General features: G+C 38.6%; 1 protein-coding gene across 2 annotated transcripts; it reads right to left on the reverse strand.

Annotated features, from left to right (window-relative positions):
• Positions 1 to 44: 44 nt before the first annotated feature.
• On the reverse strand, positions 45 to 15,993 carry LOC111605776 (putative fidgetin-like protein 2). 2 transcript variants are annotated; one of them, XM_023324455.1, is made up of 3 exons: positions 15,872 to 15,993; positions 13,418 to 13,627; positions 45 to 4,736 (listed from the first exon to the last, which is right to left on the reverse strand). In XM_023324455.1, the coding sequence occupies exons 2-3, from the start codon at positions 13,440 to 13,442 to the stop codon at positions 3,577 to 3,579; spliced, it is 1,185 nt and encodes a 394-aa protein (XP_023180223.1). In that variant the 5' UTR covers positions 13,443 to 13,627; positions 15,872 to 15,993; the 3' UTR covers positions 45 to 3,576. The 2 variants fall into 2 exon arrangements, with proteins under 2 accessions (XP_023180223.1, XP_023180224.1); XM_023324456.1 differs by lacking the exon at positions 13,418 to 13,627.
• Between the last annotated feature and the right edge of the window lie 9,129 nt (positions 15,994 to 25,122).

Genomic DNA, 25,122 nt, shown 5'->3' on the forward strand with positions numbered 1-25,122 from the left:
TAAATAAAAATCAAGAAAGAGAAACACTGAAAAGTCCTTTTATATCACAAAAAAGTTGTATGAATGAACCAAACCCCTTCTTGTTTTCAAAGAAAAAAAAAAACAAAGAAAGTCAAGCATGATTTGATTTTGTGTATTTTCATCTGATAGAACATGACAGAACAGTCGGTAGTGAGGTAGACTTAAACAGGTCAACAGCAAAAAACATTGCTCTTTATGCAGGCATCTAAAAATGACATGAAATAAATACTGCCACGTACAATGTCTTACAAATGAGGTAGAAACAGTTTAGGAGAATGTAGAAGAAATGATGAGTGAATTAAAAAGATAACAGAAGTTCAGATATGACTCCACATTCTTCTCTGCACCAGAGAAACAAAAAAATTGAAATAATTGCTACTGTGCATATTCTACTATAAAACATGCAGTTTGTGTGGCACTGAAGAGCGTATAGTCCTTTCAGCTAAGCGCTTGAAATTTATAAAAGTCTAGTCAAGTTGCTTTCATCCTTTCTTAACATCTGTATTTTTTTCTTAAAAATAGTACAGAGCTCTGTTTAAAGAGGATTTGTTTGCGACATTTTAACACAAGTTTGATTTTTAAAAGACGGTCGAGTTTCTACACTTGTATTTATTCTGATGTCTGAGTGTTTAAGAAGACAGCAAAGTCTCATCCCACTCTTGCAAGATATTATCACCAAAAAACTTCTAGATCGACATCTTTTCAAACATTTTTTTATGGATTTTGATTCAAATTTGAAAAAAGTTACAGTGAACTGCTAACTTTTAATAAAGACATTTAGCAAGCATTCCAACATGATGTAGATGTTGATATATGGAAATGTTTTTTTTTTTTTTACCAGGAATGCTTTGTTTTGACAAAGTTGGTCTGCAAAACCTTTTCCCTAACACTAACTACACTAACACTTAACATAGCATAAATTTTTCCACCAAAACCTATAGGAGAATTACAGCTATACACAAAGAAAATATGTTTTATATATCTAAAAAACATCACTGATGTACATTATGGCATGTATTGTCCTTAAAAAAAATATCTGAATTACATTCAACATTTCGGGCCTTGGTAAGAAAACTTCAAGTTTCCCAGAGCAATAAAATGGATGGGATTGTGTTTTCCTATGTGTGCAATTGTGTGAGCTTGCTGACATTTTATATTACTGAAGGCATGAACGTTTGTGGTTTCCCTGAAGTTTTTAGCCATGGCTCTGTTTTCTTTCACCATCTTGCTCCGTAAAGCTCGCTACCAACACCCTAAGGTTATAATATACATTCTTACTTTTATCATTCTGAGGTAACAATATTCTTCCTGAGTTTTTCAATAACATGTCTATAAATCATCCTTCTAATAGGGTTAAGTAAAGAGATTGCATATTAAAAAGAGTAAATCAAAGCAGATAAGCAGGCAATTCTTCATAAAGACTATAATGTTGAGCAGAAAGTGTTTGAGGCACTGGAACCTGCACGAAGAGCATCCATACAATAAACAACCTTTATTGGATGGTAAACTGGATGCTATTAATGTTTTCTTAAGCTTACCACAAATGTGCCTGGTAACTACACCATTAGAAGACAACCTGCAGATATTTGTGTCTAGTAATTTTTTGAATGCTAAATACATTCGAATGAAAATAAAATCTTAAATCATTGGTAATAGAATTAAGCTTAAACAATGACTTCATGTATATTGCTGAAGGTTTTTTATACAGTGCTATGACAAAGTATTCTCCCTTGAATAGTTCAAATATTAGTCAAACACAACCAGAGTAAATTCAGAATAATGATTTTATGAAGATTTCATTTATTATAGCAAGTTGTCCAAATCAACCTGGGCCTATGTAAAAATCAATTTATCCCTTTCTGCTAGCCTATTAATTAAGTGTGATTATCCACTCTTACTGGTTCAATTTCTCCAGTCACAACCAGACCTGTACAATCAAGAAATCAGTTAAAAAGAATCTGTCTGAGGACATGATTACTCTATTAAAAAGCTACACACCATTCCCCGCGATCTAAAGAAATTCAGGAACAGATGGGGAACAGAAGGTCTTACGACTCCAGGGACACACAGTGTGTCATCATCAACAATAGAGAAAACATAGAAAAGTAGCCCAGCCTTCCAGGGATTTGCTAACCTACCAAAACTACTCCAAAGTGCATCAACAATGGTCACATAAGAACCCAAAACAGCATCTAAAGGATTCACTTGCTTCAGTGAAGATCAGTGTTCATAAGTTAAGTTAAGAAAAGGACTGGATAAAAAAAAGTCAAAACCACTGCAGTCCAAAGATATCAGATTGCTGATCCACAAAACTGGGGAGTATTCTGCTCACCGAGGAGACAAAACCGGAACCTTTGTAAGGTGTTCTTACAAAGAACATTATAATGACCAGCAGTCAAGCATACTGACTGGCAGTCATTATAGCATGACCAACCATGCTATAACTGATGGAACCATGAACTCTGCTATTCAGCAGTACATCCTGAAGGAGAAAGTCCAGCTATCAGGTTGGAACCTTAAGATCATGTGCATTTTGGTTTTCCAGCAGGACAGTGATCCAAAGCACACTGTCCAAAAGGCTAACAAAAAGAGACAACAGAGTGACTTAATTGGGGTCCAGACTTGAATCTTATTGAAATGCTGTGGCACTACCTTAAACAAAGTCTACAAGCTCTAAAGCACTACAATGTGACTGAATTAAACACAATCTAAGAAGAGTGGGCCAAAATTATACACATACAGCGATATATATACACATATATATCTATATATAACCTCAAAGCAAATTCTTAATATTCTTGTTATTTTTGTTGATTGTACAAAAAGGTGATGGGGAATTAGTTTTTCAGAAAGGATCAGGTTGGTTAGTTTTTTTCCTCTAATGAATGAAATCAACATTTTGAAATTGTTATTGTGCTATTGACCTGAAACACTATTGCCAAATGTAAAACTTAAAGAAATCTGTAACAAATATTTTATCACAGCACTGTATGTTTATTTAAGCATCGACTGTTGTTGAGCAGAAAAGATACGTCTCCACAATAGGAAATAAATGCAAAAGGAGGTGGAGAGAGAACTATGATATTAATCTCCCAAGGCCCAATGACACACCAAGACCTGCAGTCAGATTTACCAGTGATTATGCTAAAGTAGAACGGCAATCTCAACATTTTAGTTATTGCTTGCTTTCCTTTTTGGTCATTTTGTGGTGCCAAAGAGCATTTTTGCAGTCAAAGGCCTTTTTACATAAATAATGGCTACAAATTAGTACACCAACTTCTTAAACAACGCTAAGTAGCCAAAAGGAAATAGATAAGATCCTGAGAGAAAGAGACACTCTGATATTTAGACTGTCTATGTAGAGAATAGCTCAACCTAACACTTGTGAATCTTTGGAAAAATATGAAGAAAGACAAATGATGGACATCCACAAGAAATAGAAGTCTTGTGCCCTCTTGTGTTTGCCAGAGAGATTACACCTTTTGCAGAACAAGTCAGTGTTGTTCCAGTACCCCTCAGTCTTTAGGTACTCCTCCCTGATGTTGATTGGCATCATCAGTGGCCACCAGTGGTGTCCTCAGCTCGTGTGTGAGATGCAGGTATCTTCACAGACATTCTTTGCTGCTGAGAAAAGCTGTGCTCCCCTGTTACGCTTTCCCTTGCAAGGCCTGACGGTGGGCTATAGTTCCCTGCTCTGTTGTATGGAGGTGAAATCAGGGGCTTTCCAGGTTTGTAGGTCTGCTGGTCGTTGGCAGGACGGCTAACATCATAGCCATTGGCCTGGCTATTACCGTTACCTTTGCTGTGACTGTTTCCTGGACCGTTGCCATACTTTTTGTAGCGTGATCCCTCTGCTTCTACCTCCTCCTGTACTTCATCTGTCATCTCAAAGGCCTTGCGTTTAAGACCTCCATCAGTGCTCCCTCCAAGGTTGTGGCATGGGTAACTATAACTACCTCCGACCACGGTAGGCCGAGGGGCTAGAGGTGTGGGGGCACTAATTCCTGAGGGAAGATAGGAGGCACTGGGGTGGCTGTATCCAGAAGAAAGGCTGGTTTGGGGGTAGCAACCCGGTGGGTAGTTGTAGACCGGAGTGCTGGTGCTGTAGCTTGGCACTAGAGTAGGAGCTGGCTGCAAGGTGTGCAGAGGGGCAGGTGGAAGTGCTGCACTGGGCTGAGGGCAGTATCCGGGCGACAGATAGGTGCTGTTGTAGGCAGGAGGATATTCCTGAGATGATGGGGCATTGCAGGACGTAGTGCCACCATAGCCTGGTTCCGTGACCAAGTTACTACTCACTAATGTTACACTTCCTGTGGCCGGGATTCCTACAGAGGCAGACCCCACCTTGGAGCCAGTTAGTGCTTCAAGTCCGGGGTAGCAATCCATGCCTTGGCTCAGAGCCCAGGGCTCGGTTTCAGTTTTTAGGAAACTTCCAGACTCAGAGTAGGCGCCTGTAGCAGGGCGTTCATATGACAACTCCAGACCTGAGTACTTCTCCGCATATCGCTTGAGCAGCGAAGAAGCCGTAAGAGCAGATATGTCGTCACTGGCCCAAGGATACCCAGCAGGGGCATAGGTGCGCCGGGCAGCAGTACTGTAGGGGTCTTGTTTGTGGGCAGACTGTGGGGAGGTGGTGGATGTCACATCTAGGTGCTGCTCAGGCCACTGAGATAAAGGGGCGCCGTGCTCCGGAGACCAGTGCATCTTCAATAGACCTGAAAGAAACAAGAAAGAATGAGTCAACTCACAAAAATGCAGCGAGAATAAGATAATCAAATGATTCTTTGCTTGATTAGTTGTGATTAATACTTTAGCAATAGCAGACTACAGTAGCAAAAACACTCGGTAACACTTTATTTGACGGGTTGTGAATAAGACTGTCATGAAACCGTCATAAACATGACATAACATCTGTCATGAACATGAGTAAGTCTTCATGAATATTTATGACTGTTGTCATAAAGTGTCATTTGGTAAATCGTGACACTTTTAATACAAAGTTGACATTATTCAAAATGTTTTTGTTATGACAACTTGACATTAACCAAGAAATCATGATCTGACATAAATTTGTTATAAAAGTATTACTGATTAACCTTTAGCTTTAATAACATAAAGCTACATCATTTTTTAAAGTCCTCATCTACATTCTCTAGGACATTAAATAAACACTATTATTTAATATGAGCAATCAGCTAATGTTTGTAACAACATCTTAAAGCTTTACAAATACAGAAGACCTGAGTATCAGAGGCAGAGCTCTGTTTGTTGCATCTGTAAAACTGCAGAAAAGGATAAATTGATCACAAGATGACAGTACTGACCATCCAACCTTTCAGTGGTCATTTCACACCGTCTTCATAATCACCATAAAAACAAAGCATTTTACACAATTTTGTTCCCATGCTCAGATTCATCCAGGCAGGGGACAACAACCCTAACCCTTATGAGAAAGTGCCAACATAGCCCCCAGCCTGGTCTCCACAGCGATAAGCCTTGATTAGCCTGCATGCTACCCTCTGAATCTGCTCCGCTCACATTGGAGCCATTGTTGTCTCTCTGTGAGTCTCATAGTCCACAAAGCCACCCCCACCAAGCGTGTGATCTAATTCGGCCCAAACCTCAGGGGTCTGCTGGACAGAGGGAAAGTGGGTGGGGTCCCTGAGGAGAAAAATCTAAGTATTTCATTCCTTCATGTTACATGGAGGCTAAACTACAACTTTTATATAGATGATTGCTTTAGTTATGATTGATTAGGCAAGAGAATGAAAAAATCTAAATCTCATGTGACATGAGCAGCAGTTATACATCCACATAATCCACTGGTTTAGAGGCTGAGGGCTGGTCTTTTTGAACTGGAGTTAGGCTGACATTCCAGGCATTGCAGAGCATTATTAAACTACCCCAATCTCAGGCCTAGTCCAGAGGGGTTTTCCTGCAACAGCACTGGACAGAGGAGGAAGTTACCAGAAGATTTTGGTCTGATTTGGAGAACATTTCCTTTTTATGATAAGATTTTACAACCAAACATGAGTTTTGAGTTACTTTCCTTTTCTGAGCCTTCTGCTTCCTTAAAGATGCAACTTTTTACAGTGAATAATGAAAGTGTTGCAGGGTGCTGCTCTGCAGTGGACTGGGAGGGTCCACTGCAGATACAACGTGTCCAGGGTGTACCCCGCCTCTCGCCATTGACCTCTGGAGATAAGCACCAGCTCGCCTTGTGATCCCACAAAGCGTGTTGGATAATGACTGGATGCATGACTTTTAACATTAATGACCTAAATAGCAATATCAATCACATTTCAATACTATAATCTTTTGCAGATTGAAGCGCGTCCAAGAGATTCATGATTTTTACACCAAAAAGGTATCAAAAACACGAGTTTTTAGATATATCAATAGAGCAAAAGTGATGAAAGTTCTTAATTGATTTTATAGACAAGAACTTGCTGAATGCCAACTAACACTGAGCAAATATTAATGTGGGTTTATGTCTATATTTGAGTTTTTATTTAAAATTATATGCCTGTGTTGTCATATTTTTAATTAAACCTTCATTCAACCAGAAGAAAGATCTGTTGACATCAATATCTCTTTCAGAAGGGTAACCGGGCCAAGAAAGGCAGAAGTACATGTTATAATGAGTAAGGCAAATGGAGAACAATAACAAAATAAACTTTAAAAATATCTAATGTGGAAAAAATTTGACAAATAACATGCAGGAGTTATACATTTGCATCAAAATTAAAGTAATGGATGCAGTTCTTGTTTTTAAAACTTGTTTTAAAAACTTTTTGTTGGAAAAAAAGGCTAAATACTCCATATCTCCCAAATTAATATGTTATCTATGTTGATGTAAGAGTGTAAATATCTAATCACCACAGTATAATACAGCGCACTAAGAATAATAAGAACAGTGAGGCAAGTTTGCTCCAAGTGCTTACAAGAAGTTGTTCATTAAACTAAACTAAATTCTGCTTAAATGCTCTGAAAAATGATAAATCACTGCAGATTTATGAGTTTTTAAAGTTATTTTAATCTATGATGTGAGTTGGTTACAATTGTGACAAGTTTATATCTACACTTTAAAAACCCCCAAAAACGTCTCTAATTTGCGGTTAAATACCAGCAGCTGTGGTTACCAGAATTTTAAATTAGAGAGGTTTTTTTTCTTACAATGTACATGTGCAACTCAAATTTTTACTGCTTACTCTTAAAGCTTAATGTATTTCAAAGAAGAGCTAAATGACGTAGGATATTGATATTGTTGAAATAAACAAGAAGCCTATATCTTTGGACCCATTAGTTTGACTGATCTGAAGTCAGCTTCTGCGGATTGAATCTGCAGTACTGGACAGAGAGTGGTTTAATGCAGATTAATAAATCAGTTTGAAAAGCTTGGACCAATCCCATTCAGCTTGCAGAAGAGCACAAGCTTGACCTTTAATAGACAACAGGGAGGATAACCAGTATTTCATCACCCGGTCTATGTCATTTTATGCCAAAAGTAATTTTTTTATTTTTATTTTTTGTCTAAACGTCTTTTGGAAATATAGAAATAGAGGTAGATTTTTTTTCTTTTGGCCAAAATCACTTTTGGTAAAAAATGGCTTTTTCCATTGTTTTAGGAAGGTGATGATTTAATACTTTTGTCTGTCAAGGAAATGTGAGATTTTGGAAATCTCACTGTTAATTAAAGGACATTCTCTGAAAAAAACACACATGGAGTCTGCTGTTTTAGTACTCATTGCTAATATAAGGTGCTGGTGACAGTTTAAATGTCACCTCCATCACGATATTGTCTTAGTTTGAATTAGTATCAATACAACCATGTTTTACAGTGACTGCTTTCTCACTCCAGGTATCCCATTGCCTCTGATACTAATATAAATAATTATCCACCTCTCAACACAGGATAGCTTATTTTGAAGGCTCTTCCAATATTTTATTATACGTGTTAAAAGGAAATCAGAATTGACAAACCTCTACAAAAACCATAGATCAGAAATTGTTCACAAATCTCAGATCTCAAATCAGATAAATCATTCTTAGCTAAAAACCTTTATGTGATTCTTTCAACCTTTAACTTAGCTTAGTCTACTTCAGTTGTGTTTGAATACCCAAAACATGCACTGTCTAACAACAGCGTTTCATTTGATATATGGAGGATTTTTAGATTTCACATTTTTTCTGCTCATAATAATTTGTGAAGGTAAGGCAGAGACCAGACTGCTTGAGAATAGTGCACTAGACTTAAGACTTTTGGCATCCAGCTTTTGGTAGGAAGAGAGAGAGAAATGAGAAAACCAATAAATCAAGCAAATAGAAATGATTGAGTTTGTTTTAATTTATCATGTAATTAATTGATTTATTGCATATTGTGGCAGACCTAGCCATGACAACAGAAATATTTAAAATCTGATTGTTTTTAATATCAGACAAAGATAACCCAAGTTAAAAAAAATATCCAAAAACATCTGACTGTAGGGTGGAGATAATGCTTAACATTATCTTGCTGCATAACTTACGTGTTTCAAAATTTCGGACAGAAAGCAGAATTCATGGCTCCATTAATTATAAGCTGTCCAGGTTCTGAAGCAGCAAAGCAGCAAAGCACCTCAGATCATCACACCGTTCTTTTCCTGAAATGCTTTGTTAGTTTTACAAAGAATGTGTGAGAATGCACACCTTTCAAAAAGTTAATTTTATGTTGTTGGTCTACAGAATATTTCTCCAAAGGTCCTGCAGATAATCAAGATGTTTTGGAAGATGTGAGATAGGCTTATTTTATCGGTAGGCCTAGTGGGGCCTGCAGTGCTTCGGATGTTGTTAAGGAGGAGTCTTTGCTGCTCTCATGAAGTTATTCTAGTAAGCCAAATTCCTCTAAGGTTCATTACTGTTCCATGTTTTCTTCATTTGCAGATAATGACTCTCACTGTGGTTCACTGATGTCCCAAATCCTTAGAAATTGCTTTGTAAACCTTTTCAGTCTTATAGATGTCAGTGATTTTGCATCCATCTGTTCTTCAAATTACTTCAATCAGAGCCTGGTGTTTTCTGTTTTAAGATCTTCCGTCCTGTCACATGTTAGCAGACAGATATATTTAAGATATTTGTTGTTTCTAAAGCTTTGGCAGTAATCAGGGGTGGAACGTGTAATTGAACCCAGGTTAAGCCTGGCATAATAAGTAAAACCATAACTTGAAATCTGACTTTTGTATTTACTCAGGTTATCTCTGTCCGATATTAAAATTTGTTGATCAACTGAATCATCAGAGTGTGACAAAAAAGCAGAAAGAATGGAAATCTCAGGCAAATATTTTTCCACAGAACTGCATTATGAGGAAATGCATTTCCAAACATTCAGTCCAAACATCCACATTGTCACCATTGTTACTTACATTTGTGGATGTTTTATTCTCTAACTACATGATTTTATCTTTCAAGGACACAAGCATATACAAGTTATTCTTGATCTCTGGGTCTGAGTGGACTCCAGCTTGAAGGGCGATCCACTGCATGGTCAGTATGAGTAATTAGTGGTTAATAAGATGGAAGTACGTGTGGGGGAAGGGCTTTGCTGTGATGGGATTTGGGGGTTGTGGAGCATCAGAGATGGCTCCTGGACTGGATGAGTAAAAAAAAAGAAGTCACCCCTCTGTAGCTGAAGGGTCTCTGTTAGCGCTTTTTCTCCACTCACAATAAACAAAGAGATCCCCTGAAGATGGACAGACACTTGAAAATACACACACACTGACCCGCATATGCACACACACACACCTCCACACACCCCCCCACACACACACACACGAGCACACAGAAAAGCCCCAACAGCAAAGTGAACTCCCACACTGCGGTTCGTCCTGCAGCGTTGGGCTTCGGATGGCCAGCAAGCAGGGGGACTCCTGATCAACCATTGGATGATTTAGGTTGCAGGCATGCCAGGAATCTACCCTGAGACGCAGATATCTTTTCCATACACTCAGCAAACTTGTCAAATTTCCACAATCTGGGAAAAGGACAGTGGAAATGCTAACAATTCTGGCGACATATCAGCTGTTGGGGTTTTGTGATTATAGCTGATTCACACTCTGCCAATAGTTTTACAGGACACACATGACTGGCTGTGCTTTCATTCCCAGAACCAGCCAGTGAAAAATATAGTCTTCTTTCAGCCAGCTGACTGTCAGTGTACAGCCATGGCCAGGGGAGGGGGATCACTACTGTATGAAACTGGAAAACACTGGTAATTGAGGAACTTTCTCTGGCATATCAAAAGGAAAAGCTGGAATTCAAATCTCAGTTTGAAACATGAACTTTGTAAAACTTTGGTAGAACTTTAAACAAGAAATTGGCTCAAGTCTACATTAGAAATATGTAATAATTACTGAGGCTAACGCCAGTGGACTCACCGTCAAGCTTGTCTGTGTCCTTGCTTACATGGTAAATGAGGGCTACCTTGTTATGTATGCAGTGACCAGTGGCTAAAACACAATGTCAAAGTGAAGGAGAATGGACCCTCTCGCTCTCCTAACTCCCCTTTACTCCTTTTTTCTGGTGTGCAAAGTGTAACCAGGCTACAGTGCAAACTCTGCACCACACCAGGTTCAGTTTTATCCAGTTTGCTGATCCAAAGACAAATAAGGATCTGCTTAAAATATGTTTTCTTCATTTATATTTATCTCTTGTGCAGTATAGTAAAGATGTGACTCTGTCCCAATCTGTGTGGTCACTTTTTTACCCTCCCCCACTCCTTTAGCTCCACACATGTGGCAGAGGCTGGACTGTGCCCCCCCCCACACCTCCGTTCTGCTCATTGTGTCCACTCATATATCAACCCTGCAGCTGACCAGTCCCTCCTCACGTCTTCCCCATCTGTCCTTCCCTTTGCTTGTTCCTCAGTCGCCGCAGCTCCCATCTTTACCTAAACTCCTAATGAGGAATCTACGGTGGGCTGCGGCTTTCTTAACAAGCTGTCACGTTTACTGTTAGAGGGGTAATGCGTTTGTAGAGGCCGACATTTATGTGGCCCACCATTCAAAGCTAATGAGAGGCTGTTGACACCGGGTTACTAACGATGTGGCTTTCATTCACAGGACTGCTTCACCCCGGTAACTGCCGACTTAAAAAGCGCTAAAAATGTCTCATCATTCTCTCTTCCCATCACACTATCATCATTATGTACATAGCCCCCTTAATGAGGTGTGGGACGATGGTGATTACATGTTTACCTGTTTGTTTTTGCAGACTGATCCATGATGGGTCAGTGTGGCAGATTTTATTGGGGGGGAAAAAGCGAATGAACACTATCTTAGGAATGCATTTAGTCAAGATGGAGGAGAACTAACACAATGCTGTGAGTCACTTTGAGGAAGGAATGTGACAAATGCATGTTACCAAAAACTCCTATCTACTCAGACAACTCCCTCATTCTCTGTTGAAGCTACAGGACATTTTTCTGACTGATTCGCAATGTATAGACATGGAAAGCAATTCCCTCTGCTTTATTCTAATCAGGTTAGTGTTGTAATCCTGTTAAAGCCTGACCTGATCAATAACCCAGTCAGTCAATATAAGGATATGAAAAAAGTCTGGACTCTTAAAACTAGGGGGGTGAAAAACATGCCTTTTTTTTACTAACCAAATATTGGACCTATGTTTTGGGTTGGGTAATGACTCTGAGCCAGCAAACTGGGTTGGGTTTTAGAATCAACAATTTGCTTAAAGTGACAAATGTCACTAATAAGCAAGTTTAAAATATGTATATTTTCACTTTTAGTTTATTTGTGCCATAAAAATTATCAGTTTAACCCTTTAACACACTTACATGCAAGACACTGGTGTCCTCATGATAGTCAAGGGGTTTTAAGAAGAAATGAAGGCAACATACTCATAATGTCTAAAATATTTGCATCCGTGTTACACAACATTGCTTATTTGTATCGACTTTATAATATTTTCTTTGGTCAAAACACCAATTTGAAAAATTAGCTAGCATTAGCTTGTGCTAGCTATAGGTAGTGTGGCTGCACGATCTGACCAGGAAGCGCAATCAGTACCAGTAGCTCATTTGCACATGCGCTAAAAAAAATATTTCTGGATAATTGCTATAATGTAGATCTACAAAGACTAACAATTATTTTTGATATCAATTGAAATATTATTTACTACAAAAAAAAACTATTTTCCTAGACAGCTATTATGTCCTTAATAAATAATAATGATCATAATTGTGAAAGTTGTGTATTACACTCATTGGACTGTAACGTATTTACGATGTCAATGCGCCCTCTGGTGGAACCAGAATACACAGATCTGAGATTAACTAAAGGTGTCATCCAACTGTGCAAGACTATGTCCCAACATATACAAATTTATTTCTCCATCTTTCCTCACATTTGATTATTGTACACAGGCACATATATTACTTAATATATATTTTTTCCCATAAAATAGCAGTCACAGCAGTCTAGCGAAATGTGATTTAACTGTTATCTGTATTTTTTTTTTCATTCTCTTTAAATTATACACTATTTTTATGATTATAATGAAGTACAAAAAAGTAAAAAATAAATAAAAAATACTGTCTCAGAAGTATTTTTATGCATGCGCAAATGAGCTACTGGTACGTGTTTCTGGGATAAGTCGTGCAGCCAAATGTAGAACTCTGACATTGGCTTACGTAAAAGTAAAACTCGGTTTTTGGTGTCATTAACTCAACACATTGACATTAATAATATTGAACAACATAATTTCCTTTTATTTTATGGATGTAACAATACATCAGTCTCACACGAATAGCAGAAAATAGATTTTGGCCTTATTTCTGGGAAAACTGGATCCTTGTTTTTTTGTTTTGTTTCCATTCCTGGTTTGACTAGCTCACACACTGTGATATTTATTCTTACCTAATTCTGAGTTGGTTCTTCACCTAAAAATAATTTAACAAGTTTAAAACCTGGAGTTTACCAATTAAACAGGAAATACTTGTTTTTATTCATAGAACTGCACAGTCAAAATAAATGATGCTTTCTTTGAACAAAAAAGCACCAGATGCACAAGTTGCTTTACTGCAAAACATGTTTTGAAGTCTAATAGCTGTTTAAACTGTACACCATTCACATGGAGAGGCTGGAAAAACAGCAACTGAACACTTTTTGTGAAATTCCTCAAAACGAAGCCTGGAGGCTCAGCTGTTAAAACCATTAGCATTTCTGCTTTCTCAACATGACTTCTCAAAGACACCCCCTCCTCTCATTTCCCTCCACTCACCCTCCCTGCTTCCCTCTAACCAAACCACAGGAGACGGGACAAAAGATGAGCCACAAGTAGAATGAGTACAGAAAAACAGACTGAAGGTGAGGATCTGCACACACCAAAATCTGCCAGGACTTACTGTATGGGGTGGCAGGACTGAGCATTCTGCAGCCCTGGCCCCAGGTGAAGAGGAGAGGACCAGGTCCACTTGTCCTTACTGAGGACCCAGCTGCATGCTGATGGGGCCTAAGTCGATCCTGCTGTACACTGTGTGGCTGCTGTCTCTGCAAGTGGCCAGCCTCAAGTACAGCTTCATGGTTGACCTTACACTTCAACACCAAAGTACCACCTGAAGAGGGAAACGGCCACAATGCTATTTATGCAGGAGTACTTTTGTGTAAAGAGTGACACAGAAATGTTCAGAAAGCAAAGCAACACTAAAAGACATAACCTATATTCAGGAGTTTCATTTGGCTTCAGGTCAATTCACCCTTTGCCAAATTGTACACCTTTTTATTGTTACAAGTTCCTATTTTTCCCCTTCCTACATCTGTTACATAGCCATAAAATAACCATTCATGTACGTAAACAATTGTGTGTTTCTTTAATATACACTTTGTATTACGGAGATAGTCAATCATAATGTAGAAACCTCAATAATAACTACCATTTCAGTGGTGTTTTCTATTTTATCTGAAAGATTTTCACCCAATTTTGACGTATTTTGGTTCAGATGCAGATTAAACTTGAAATACTCCAGCCTAACAAACTGAAATATCTCTGGAGCAGAACGCCAGCTGTTATAAGAAAGATTGCTGCAACTTTTACTAGTATTCCTGGTCCCACTCAGTTGAATCAAAAGGTTACATCTCCTTATACGCATTCAGTCAAGCTCAACAGAGGTTTATTATTAGCTCATTATTTGAGTCAGGTGTGTTGAAGCAGAGACACAAAAAGTTGCAGGAACCCGGCACTTGAGGATTTTAGTTTGAGACCCCTATTTTAAGGAACCTCTTTCTGGTAAATGTTATTGGCGTAAAAAAATACTACTGGAGACTATGATTAGGATAAATTAATTTAGTTTAGATTTAGCCAAAGCAGGCATGAAATATCCCCATAATGGGTACGAATTGACTGATGCTTGGTCAAGCATCAGAAAATAAAAAGAAAAAATTCAGAAATTCAAAAAGAAAACTTTTTGAATCAAACCTGCAAGAAAGCAAAATCATACAGGCCATTTTATTCTGCTGTGCTTCCATGAAACAGTTGAATAAACATGAGTTTTATTCTCTGTGCCAGTACTGGCAAGTGTAGTGTGATTTTGAATGTGCAATAATGGGATCCTGCACCTATGCAATGACAACAGTGTGTTTTTTATCATCTTTTTTTGTGTGTTTATGTGAAAAACATAAAAGGATGAATGTTATCCAAAAGCTAGAACCTGATTATGTAATTATTTTCTATTTCTCCTATAATAAAAAAAGGAAATAATATCAAACTTAGGACTGAAAAAAATTGTCAACAAAAACTAATCTTAGCCCTAATAAGGATTTTTAAAAGTTTAATAATCTGTAATTTCCTGTTTTCAAGTACCTACATACCAATAATCAGTTGATTTAATATATAAGGTCATTTTTATTTTCAACCCGAGCAAAATGTAGTGTCCGTATTACTAAAAAACAAAACAGCTTCTGATTTTCCACCTAAATATGCGATTCAAAAATCATTTAGCAGTTTGGCCAGAACTAAGAAACAGACATGCAAACAGACAATATGAAGAAATCAAAAATAAATAAATGAAACTTTTCTAAGTTTATTCTTTCCTGTCTTAAACTCACACGTAAAAAATAATTTGCACATAAAACTGTCTGGCCATTTGCTGGAGTCCACCAAATTTATAGGGGTGACTATTGCCCACCTCTGGCCCCCCATTGGTGGCGCCACTGAAGCCACATATGAATGTTTTTCGACCTTTAAATTCCAGACCATTTGGAGATATTACGTCGTTTGAGATAAAAACATACTAATGCTTCATTTTATTCCTCTAATGACACATTAAGCACTTTTAATGCGGTCAAGTTTTGGAAAGTGGAGGGAAAAAAGACCCCCATATATAAATCGTCAAGATACCATTTGCTGGGGTTGTCATGCGCGCATATTCTCCTTCTCAACCTTATTTTCACTTTAGCAACCTGACAGAAAACAGGCTTCACTGTGCAAAAAAAAAAAAAAAAAAAAAAAAAAAATCGCTCTTTCAAACCGAAAAACTCGGAACCATATCACTGCAAGCAGAACTTTGCACTCTTCCTTTAAAGAGGACTTTCTCCTGCCTGACACCGATTTTCCATTTCTGTGAAGAAAGTCAAGCCCGAGCGAAAACAGACGGACTGAACTGACGTGTTAGAATGACGACTCGAAAGAAAATGATGGGCAATGGGTGCAAAAAGACAAACTAAAAAAAAGTGTGCAAAAATAAAATAAAATACGAGAACGGCAGCGGATGGACAGAAATGCGCAAGAAGCTGAGGTAATATTTGCATCTTTTAGGGGAATAAAAACAACTTTCTCAACAAGTGAGGAAATGCTTACAGACCTGACCATCCCTGGATGTGCTCGGTTAGTGCTCCGGTGCGGAAAGTAATCCAATATTCCTCAAAATACAGCAGGGGGGAGTCGATGTAAAAGGGATTGTAGTTGAGTGTTCAGGAGGGGGGAACACACACTCTCTCTCTCTCTCTCTCTCACTTGTGGGACCCTATCCTCTTCTCTCGCACTCTCCCTCCCCCATCTGACTCCCACCTCCGTCCCTCCCTCCTGGTGACAACAGAGCCTCACACACACGCACACGCACACACACACGCATCCCCTCCCCCAACCATGCACCCACCTCCTCCCCCTTCTGTCTTTTGTTCAAACTATTCTAGCAGGAAGGGAAAGAGAGAGAGGGAAAAGTGACCAATCATGCAGTGTCAGAGAAGAGCATAAAGATCTCTGCTGTGTGTGCATGTATACATGCATAAATATAATATATATATATATATATATCAGCGTGTGCAGAGGTGCGTTGGAGTGTCATCCCACTTGGGAGATTGTAAGCCCTCAGTTTGATGAATGGGCGAGCTGGGACACATGCGAGGGCAGATTTTTTTGAATTTTCTCCTTCAGTGATCACATGAGAAGTTCAGTTATTGCCAATGACTTCTATTGATCCGGTGCATTGATCTGAGTGGTGTTGGGAGGGAGGGCTTGAAGCAACCGTGTCAATATTACCTAATTCCTGTTGTGACCCATCCCCCTCAATGCACCGCACGCATACACACATCAGGCTGCAAACATGCAATAAAATCAGCTCAGATATTTCACTCAGTGGAGTCACTTTTTCACCTATAATTTATTTTAATAATGCAAACATTTCCACACAGTTAAATTTTTTTCTTTCTTTTTGAGATGTTAATTACACTCTTTCAGGTAGTTTTGCACACAGAAGCACAGCTGTGACTCTGCATTTGGAGTTATGTTATAGGCTGCTCATGTTACCATGCAGAAACACTCATGGCGCTGCAGGATGCTCCGCTTCAGCTTCAGATAGGATTACACACACATGAACATGTTGGACACATGTGAGCCATGTTTTAAAGTTTAGTTGCTAGTAGCAAAACTAATATAATTAATAATACCCTTTAAATGTTTCACATTTTGTTTATTTTTACATCCAGTATTTCATTAGGATTTTATTTGATAGACTAATATAGAGTACCATGTAATTGTGAGATGAATTAATGGTTTAAAGTTTTGGGGTTCTAAATGTGCCGTCCCCAACTAAAAAATGGGTGGCATTTATATTTATATTTTCCAGGCACAGCTGTAAGTTTCTACGGTTTATCTCTTCCAGCTTTGCTCATCCAATGACTGGACGGATACCATCTCTTAAAATATATTTTCAAGTCTGGCCACAACTTCTCTGTTAAATCTGAACTTTGTTGTTGCGGCATTTGAATATGCTTTGGAATAAACCATTTCATTGTAGCTCTGGCTGTATGGTTAGGTTGCTGTTCTACTGGAAGGTAAAACTTTCTCCCAGTATCAAGTCTTTTGCAGCAATTAATAGATTGTCTATGTTTGACTGTTGCTCCACCAACTTTGACCAGTTTTTGTGTTCCTACTGAAGAAAAGCATCCCCACACCATAATACTGTTACCACCATGTTTCACTGTGGTGATGGTTTATTCAGTCTGACATGCACTTTTGTGCTGCATGTAGACAAAATCTTACTTCTTTCGCATCTTTGCTGAGTCGCTTTCATGGCATGTGGCAAATCTATGTCTTATTTTGAGCAACAGCTTCATGGATCGAGCATTGCATCATGAGATGCTTATTGTTTTACCACCTGCTCATGTTTAAAACTTCTCCACAACTTCATCTCTGACCAATCTGGTGGGTTGGTTGAACTTCATGATGCAGTTTAGTCACTTTAAAAACAGTGTATAATTTTCCTTCAGTTTCAGAGTTATGTTCTACTTTCTGTTGGTGTATCACAGAAAATCTTAATAAAACACACAAACGCTATTGAATGCTATATTGGATACTGATGTATCACTTTAAATAGAGTTCTGGTCTGCTGTTTGCTATTAGGGCCTTGGAACATTGCAAGAGTAAAAAAAAAAAAAAAAATCGGACTGAACTGTGAGTTAAAATGTTGCCGGGAACAGTAGTGGAGGGGCTTGTTATAAGACCTTTCATAGGTGACTCAGAAGAGTAATGGCTAGTGCAGCGCTCAGCCCTTTCAGCCTTACATGCTTTGCTGACAGACCCTGAAAAAAAAGCCACTCTGTTATTCTGCAGACAAGAAAACAATACATCTGAACAATCCCAAATGTGCTGCAGAAGCTGTTCCTTTCATCACAGGTAAGGTGGGCAGCTTGATACATTCTCACTGCCTGAGTCGAAACTACCAGAGGTGTTCTGTCTCTTTACCTCTGAAAACACCGCTCCATATTAGAATAAAAATGCCTAAATGGGTCAAAGGAGAAAGAGGAAGGACAGAGGCCAGAGTGAGCAGGTCCAAACATAAAGGTGCGGCTACCAGCAGCAGGTTGGAGGTGAAGTTTACTGACAGATTTCCCTTACAGCTCCCCCACTGTACAGCAATGGAAACATATAGGAAGACATAAACACTCATCCATGTTAGACATTGTGGAAATTGGAAATGGTAACGCTAACCCTGTGCATCTTTGGGCCTGTGGGTGGGAAAGGTCACATGATATCACGCATGAGAAGCTCAGCTGTTAGTCATTCTAATTCTGTCTCAAGCAGCTGAGCACTGACCCACTGCTCCGCTGAACTGTCCCTGTAATGATACTGGTGCAGGCATGTGTGGGCGTGTGTGTGTGTGTGTGTGTGTGTGCGTGTGTGTGTGTGTGTGTGGATGACGGCATGAACATGTATGGGGTTGGAGTAACTGCTGTTAAAAATAAATTAAACACAGGTAACACTTATGTATAACCAGCTTAGCTTTGTTGCTATTAAGGGGCAAATCAGAGAACAAATTGTTAAATAACCATTGATCAATGTTAAACAATAAATGCAATTATGGGGAATATTTAGATATAGATTAGATATTTAGGTGAAAGGTGAGTGAAATAACAAAAAGTGGAAAGACAACAACAGAGATTTATTGCTAGTAAGCAGTTACTTATCCTATGCGTATCATTAATTAACTTATGATTGTATATTTTATAGAAAACTAGGAAATACTGGTTCAATAGTATAGCTTGAACAATAGCAACATGTTAACATTTGTTATGTGAGTACCTACTTTAACTCCTTTAATCACATAACAACAGATTTGGCTTTTTGGTAAAGATGTTTGCAGATGAGCAATTAAGATGGTTGCCCTGAAGTGACTCATTAAGGTTCAGGTAGATTTGTGCAGCACTTTATAGAGTTCAGAGGAAACACACTACATTCAGTTACCCTTTCACACACACATTCACACACTGATGGTGGCAAGCTATGTTGTAGCCACCCCTGCCCTGGGGCAGACTGACAGTACAGCTGCCTTACAATCGGCAAGGCGCGTGAAGGGGGTAGTCTTGTGTAAGGAGAAGATAAAAATAATATGCCATGCCATGTGTTTTTGTGTTATTGGTTTGATCTCTGCTTTAAAATGACATGCTAACATCATGTCAGTGATCATATGGTTAGCTTAGAGGAAAGTTGCAATGAGGGCCAGGAGAGCTGATATCTCTCTGTCTGCCATGGATATGTGTCCTGTTAATATTTCTACTCAAATAAACTAATAATTAGCAAGAAATTCAAGAAAAGAGGTTGTTCTGCTGTCAGGGGGCCATTTATAGTCTAGTCAGTGCCTGGCCAGTCTCCGACAGAACATTCAGTCATAGCAAATCAGGTGTCACCTGTGCAGAACTGGCAATACCACCAGACTGATGTTATGCTTTCCATTCATTATGAGGCTAAATGTTTGGATAGGAGCAAAGAAGGTGCTTCTCCCCAAGAAAAGCCATCACAGAGACAGACAGGGTAAACAACCATGCACACACACACACACACACACACACACTCACACCTAGGGAAAATTTAGAGAGACCAATTTACCTAACAGTCATGTTCTTGGACTATGGGAGGAAGCTGGAATACCTGGAGAGAACCCACGCATGCACAGGGAGAACATGCAGAAAGACCCCAGGCCGGGAATTGAACCCAGGACCTTCTTGCTGCAAGGCAACAGTGCTACCAACCGTTCCACTGTGCAGCCCCCAAGAAAAACCTCAATTTCAAAATGTTGTTCTGCAATAAGTAGTTCAGAGAACTGAATTGAATGCATTTTTTCTGAAGATTGAACTTTCTGATTGTTTGGGGCACCTGGAAAAAAGGCTCCTCTGCAGAATAAAAGTTGAATGCTACCATCCATTCTGTGCCATGCAGATGGTTAAGCTTCAGTAATTCACTAATTTTGATGAAAAGGAAAATCATTTATAAAGAACTGGATCAAAACTTTCTCCCTGAGTGATCTGATAACAAGCAATGTTTTTTCCCCCCCACCAGAGCAGAGAAATCAAAATATAGAAATTTAGTGATCATGGGCAGTAAACTCCTCAGACCTTAATGGTATTGAATTGATTTACTGTGTTGTGCTTCTCAATAAAAGTCTTCAAATGTTTGCTATTGAAGTTCAGTTAAGAGGGATGGATTTATTTTTTTGAAAAATCAAAAATCTAGAAACACTGACACAGTAAAGTTTGTTGTAATCAAAGCTTCCTTTGCCATTGCTGCACAAACTCCACTAAAAAGAGGTGAGCAGAAATGTTTCAGAGATATTTTTAAGCCATTGTTCATATAAAAACAATGTGATCTGTTATGTACAACTGTAAACAGGATTTAGCTCCTTATGAGATATCAGTTGTCAACAAATCTCAGTTTCATTCCTCACTGGTTATTTTGTAACTGAGAATGTTGTGCTGTACATAAGAGTCAAATATGTAGCTACAAACCAGACTTCATTCCTACCAGTCTGAGCATGTTCAGGGATAATGTGAAGGGTCAATGATGAGGCAGAGAGAGAGAGAGCAACAAACTCAGAGAAAGGGCAAAACAGGAACAGGAAATATTTCGGAAAAGAACAGGATATGCTTGCATTGTTGGTATTGTCTCTCTGTCTCTCATAGGAGACCTTTTCAGTGCTGTGCAAGTTCTGGTATTTGAGGGTTGGTCTGTGTTTCTGTATAGCCATGAGCCTTAAAGACAGAAATATAAACCATCATCTGGATGCTGCTTTGTAAGCCAAAGATTTGATCAGATTTTAGTAAAACACATCAGCAGTGACAATGATGTTAATAAAACAGAAATATAAAGACACGTGAGAGGTAATAGTACATATTCAAAGTGCCACTCCTTTGCAAGGGTAAGAGAAGAAAAATGTATACATTCTTTCAATATTTTACAACATGTGTAATAGTTTCGTTTAAGAAAGCATTGCTTTCTAAAATTGCTTTTCTAAAATGAGTGACACAAATTAGCAAACCTTTTTATGACAGTATTGTAATCTTTTCAGATGGACCTGTTTTGTACTCAGTCTGCAGCTTCATGTTTGCTGTGACAGAGCTAACTTCCAAAGGTTTGGTCAGCTGAATTTGAAAATACGTCTTAGTTTATTCTTAACATGATTTCTGTAAATGTTAATTGCAGATCACTGCACAATCTCATTTCCTTCAAGTTCATTTTGTCACATAATTTGCTTTTAGCACCATTAAACTCCAAATTCTAGATAACTTCCCATCTGTAAGTAATGCAAAAATGAAGAGCAATATCAAAGAACTCCCATACAGCTCATATAGCGTGTTTGAAAATACTTCTCTGTTTAGTGACCTAAAGCTCTAGCAGACCAGAACACTGAGACTCAAGGCAGATACCCAGATGGTTTCAGTTAGAGTTTCAGGTCTACATATTTCTACAAGTTTTGTCTTGCAAAACAGACAAATGAACTCACCATCCATTTTGAGGTGAGAATCAAAGAGATGCCTAATAACCCTGTTATACACGCTCAACAAAGCCAGCAAATAGAAGCATGGTGGGTGGGAAATGCAGTTGCTCTTTCTCTAACCCAGCCCTCCATTTACACACTGAGCGTCCAATTCAGATTTTGAAAAGATTTGAAATCACAGGAAAGTTGTAATGAGAAATCTTTCCTACTTTTGGATTAGGAAACCAAGAGCATCAGCCTATTAAACACCATCCTCATCTCATAACATGCTTTGATGTCCAGACGGCATTTGAGGGGAAATGTAGCCTTGCCATTGCCTTCCTGTGCAATTCCACTTGATTTTAATCTCGCTTCAGTGCTTTCTGCCATTGACTTGGATTCCTGTGGTAGAACTTCAACAGGTCCAATCATTGAACAGAAGGAGAAGTTGTGAATGATGACATCAATTTTCTGTTTGAGAGTTGTAGCCTGCCTGTAATGGCAGCAGAGAAAGTGAAAAAAAAAAAACTCAATAGAATTCACTGCTCCAGGAAGTCAAGTTAATTTGTATAGCATCGCAACCCATCATCAACCCATCATCAGAACCCATCGCAATCACTAATTGTGAAACAAGCAAGAAACATCACATTTTGTCAAGTGCCACCATTAGAATCATCACATCACACCACAAAAACAGTCACCAGTTTAAGAAGCAATCGTTTCTCTGAGAGTCCAGAAACTCTGCAAAGCGTAGAACAAAAGGCTGGTTTTAACCAGACTAGAGAAAATCCAAACTGCTTAAAAATAGGACACATAAAAGGCATGAAAACATTTTGATTGTCATTGGCACATTAAATAAATCAGTGATATAACCCTAAACCTGTACATAACCATGAGAATGTTTTTCAAACACGTAATATTGTACTTTTATACAAATGCAAAATACATGGAAACAAAACAGAATAAATCCATTTTCTTCCGCTTTTCCAGGGTATGTATGGCAGGCCGATTTAGCATAAAATCGGATTAAAAAAATTTGATTAAGTCTTTATTTCCAGAGAAAAAGTATTCCATGTCATTTAAAGATACAAAAATAAAACGTCATCAAGTGAAAAATACAAACCATCACAAATCAGACAAGTAATAGCAGAAATTCACACATAATTTATGTTCTGTTTGAACCCCAGGGGAGCTTAAATGCAATTTCTAAACTTAGATATCTAAAAATTTAATTTGGACTAGACATAAATACGTTCAAGATATCTCGAATTGTAATTACAAATGTGTGATCCTTCAACAGACATATCTGGTGATATTATTTGACAGGAATTTGGAAATAAATGTTGAACCATCAAAATGTAATTGATAATGTCTTGAATTGTTCTTCTTGTTAGAATGCAAATTATCCTAAATTATTAACCAGATAGTCCAAATGTAGTCGTGTCTAGTCAAAACAAATTTTTAGATATCTAGAACGTAATTACAGATAGGTAAACAAAACCATTTTTATATTACAACGGCTTGCCATAGTTTGCACGGAAGTTCCACGCGAAAGCATAGGCGCTCCTCACGTCACAACTTGTTTGTCATAACGCGTCACAAAGAGGAGTGTTGGAGGAAGGTTGAAAAAAGTGAATTAATTCTGCACTGAAACAAGCTGGGGGAGATGGGATTTATTATTCCAGAAACTGGTTAATATTTGAATTTATTTCATTCATTTGCACCTCTGAGTTCATTCTCAGTTCCCGAAAGTATGGGAAACAAGTGTTGTAAGAAGATTTGCAAATGTCCCTGGACGGGTCAAAACGTGATTCTTAAAGGTAGCTACTGTTCATACCGCGTTGTTAGGGTAATTGGCCGGGGCGTTTATGGGAAAGTTGTTAAGTGCAAGAATCTAAACACAAAAGAGACAGTGGCAATTAAGATAATAAGAAAGGACCTCAAACATGCTGGCAGAAGTGAAATTTTAAATATGTTTTCGCTCAGAAAGTTTGACTCAGACAGATGCAGCTTGATCAAGATGACCGATCATTTTGTGCACAAGGAACATCAGTGTCTGGCTTTTGAAATACTGGATATAGATCTTTTTGAATTTATGAAAGGCAGACATTTTAAACCATTGTCTGTGTCAGCAATCCGACTGATAGCACAACAAATGCTTGTAGCCCTACAAGCGCTGAAAAGCATTGCCATGGTTCACACCGACATCAAACCAGACAACATAATGTTAGTCAATCATAAGTTAATTCCCTTCAAGGTGAAACTCATTGATTTTGGCATGGCTAAACATGTATCAGAATTACGGACCGGAAGTTGGGTTCAGCCCAACTGCTACAGGGCCTTTGAGGTTTTGTTGGGCCTGCCACTGTCTGTGAGTATGGACATGTGGAGTCTCGGTTGCACTCTGGCCTTCTGTTACCTGGGTAGGCTCCTGTTTCCTTCATATTCTCAATATGATAACATGAAGATGTTTGTGGAGTTGTGTGGACAGCCAGATAATTCTTTGCTGAATAAAGGTTTGTTCACCTCAAACTTTTTCAACTTGGTCCAGGAAACCCCTGAAGAAATCTGGGAGCTCAAAGATGCAAAAGAATATGTAATGACATCAAAGGATAAGGCTACACACAGAAGATGCTCATCCACACTGGTAGAAAGCTTTTACGATTTGGAGGAGAAAGTTCCAACTTGTGTGGACTCATATGAACAGAAAGATATCAAAGCCTTTATAAAGCTCCTCAAGCGGATGATAGTTTTAGATCCAGACAAGAGAATCAGCCCCTCTGAAGCTCACAGACAGGATTTCATAACTATGAAACATCTTGTGGGATGCTCAGGCAAATATGTGATAAACGCACGAACAATGGTAAGAAAGTGTCAGCTCCAGCCGATCCCAAAAGAGCTCAGATGAAACAACATCGCAGTCGGTTTTAACTCACCCCAAAGAATAACCAGGACCCTCCAGAAGTATCATAACAGTCTCCTCATCTAGTGAAAACGCTAAAGCCGCTTGGAGCCAATAGGAACAAGTCACCAGTTGTAGCTGGAGGAGGAAGAAAACACAACTCAAACTGCAATGCTGCACAATAAGCCAGCAGAGGAATCCTGCAGAACATGACCTTAACAAAACTGTCTCTTAGCAACGCCTTAAAAAAGTGTAAAGGACAGAATCCACCAACTATGTGATGTTTGTAAATAAACTGAAATCTAAAAATAACAACAACAAAAACAACAACAACAACAATAATAATAACAACAATCATAAAATCAAATCTTATCGGGCATGCAGTGGTGGCGTAGTGGTTAGCGCGACCCGTATTTGGAGGCCTTGAGTCCTCGACGTGGCCGTCGCAGGTTCGACTCCCGGA

The sequence above is a fragment of the Xiphophorus maculatus genome, chromosome 20 (genome assembly GCF_002775205.1).
Source record: "Xiphophorus maculatus strain JP 163 A chromosome 20, X_maculatus-5.0-male, whole genome shotgun sequence".
In the NCBI taxonomy this organism is placed as follows: Eukaryota; Metazoa; Chordata; class Actinopteri; order Cyprinodontiformes; family Poeciliidae; genus Xiphophorus; species Xiphophorus maculatus.

Excerpts from the sequence above, each read along its gene's own strand:
- LOC111605776 (XM_023324455.1), bottom strand. The coding sequence starts at position 13,442 with ATGCTCAGTCCTGCCACCCCATACA. Across the intron at positions 4,737-13,417 it reads CAGTCCTGCCACCCCATACA|GTCTATTGAAGATGCACTGG; the intron begins GTAAGTCCTGGC and ends TGTTTCTTTCAG.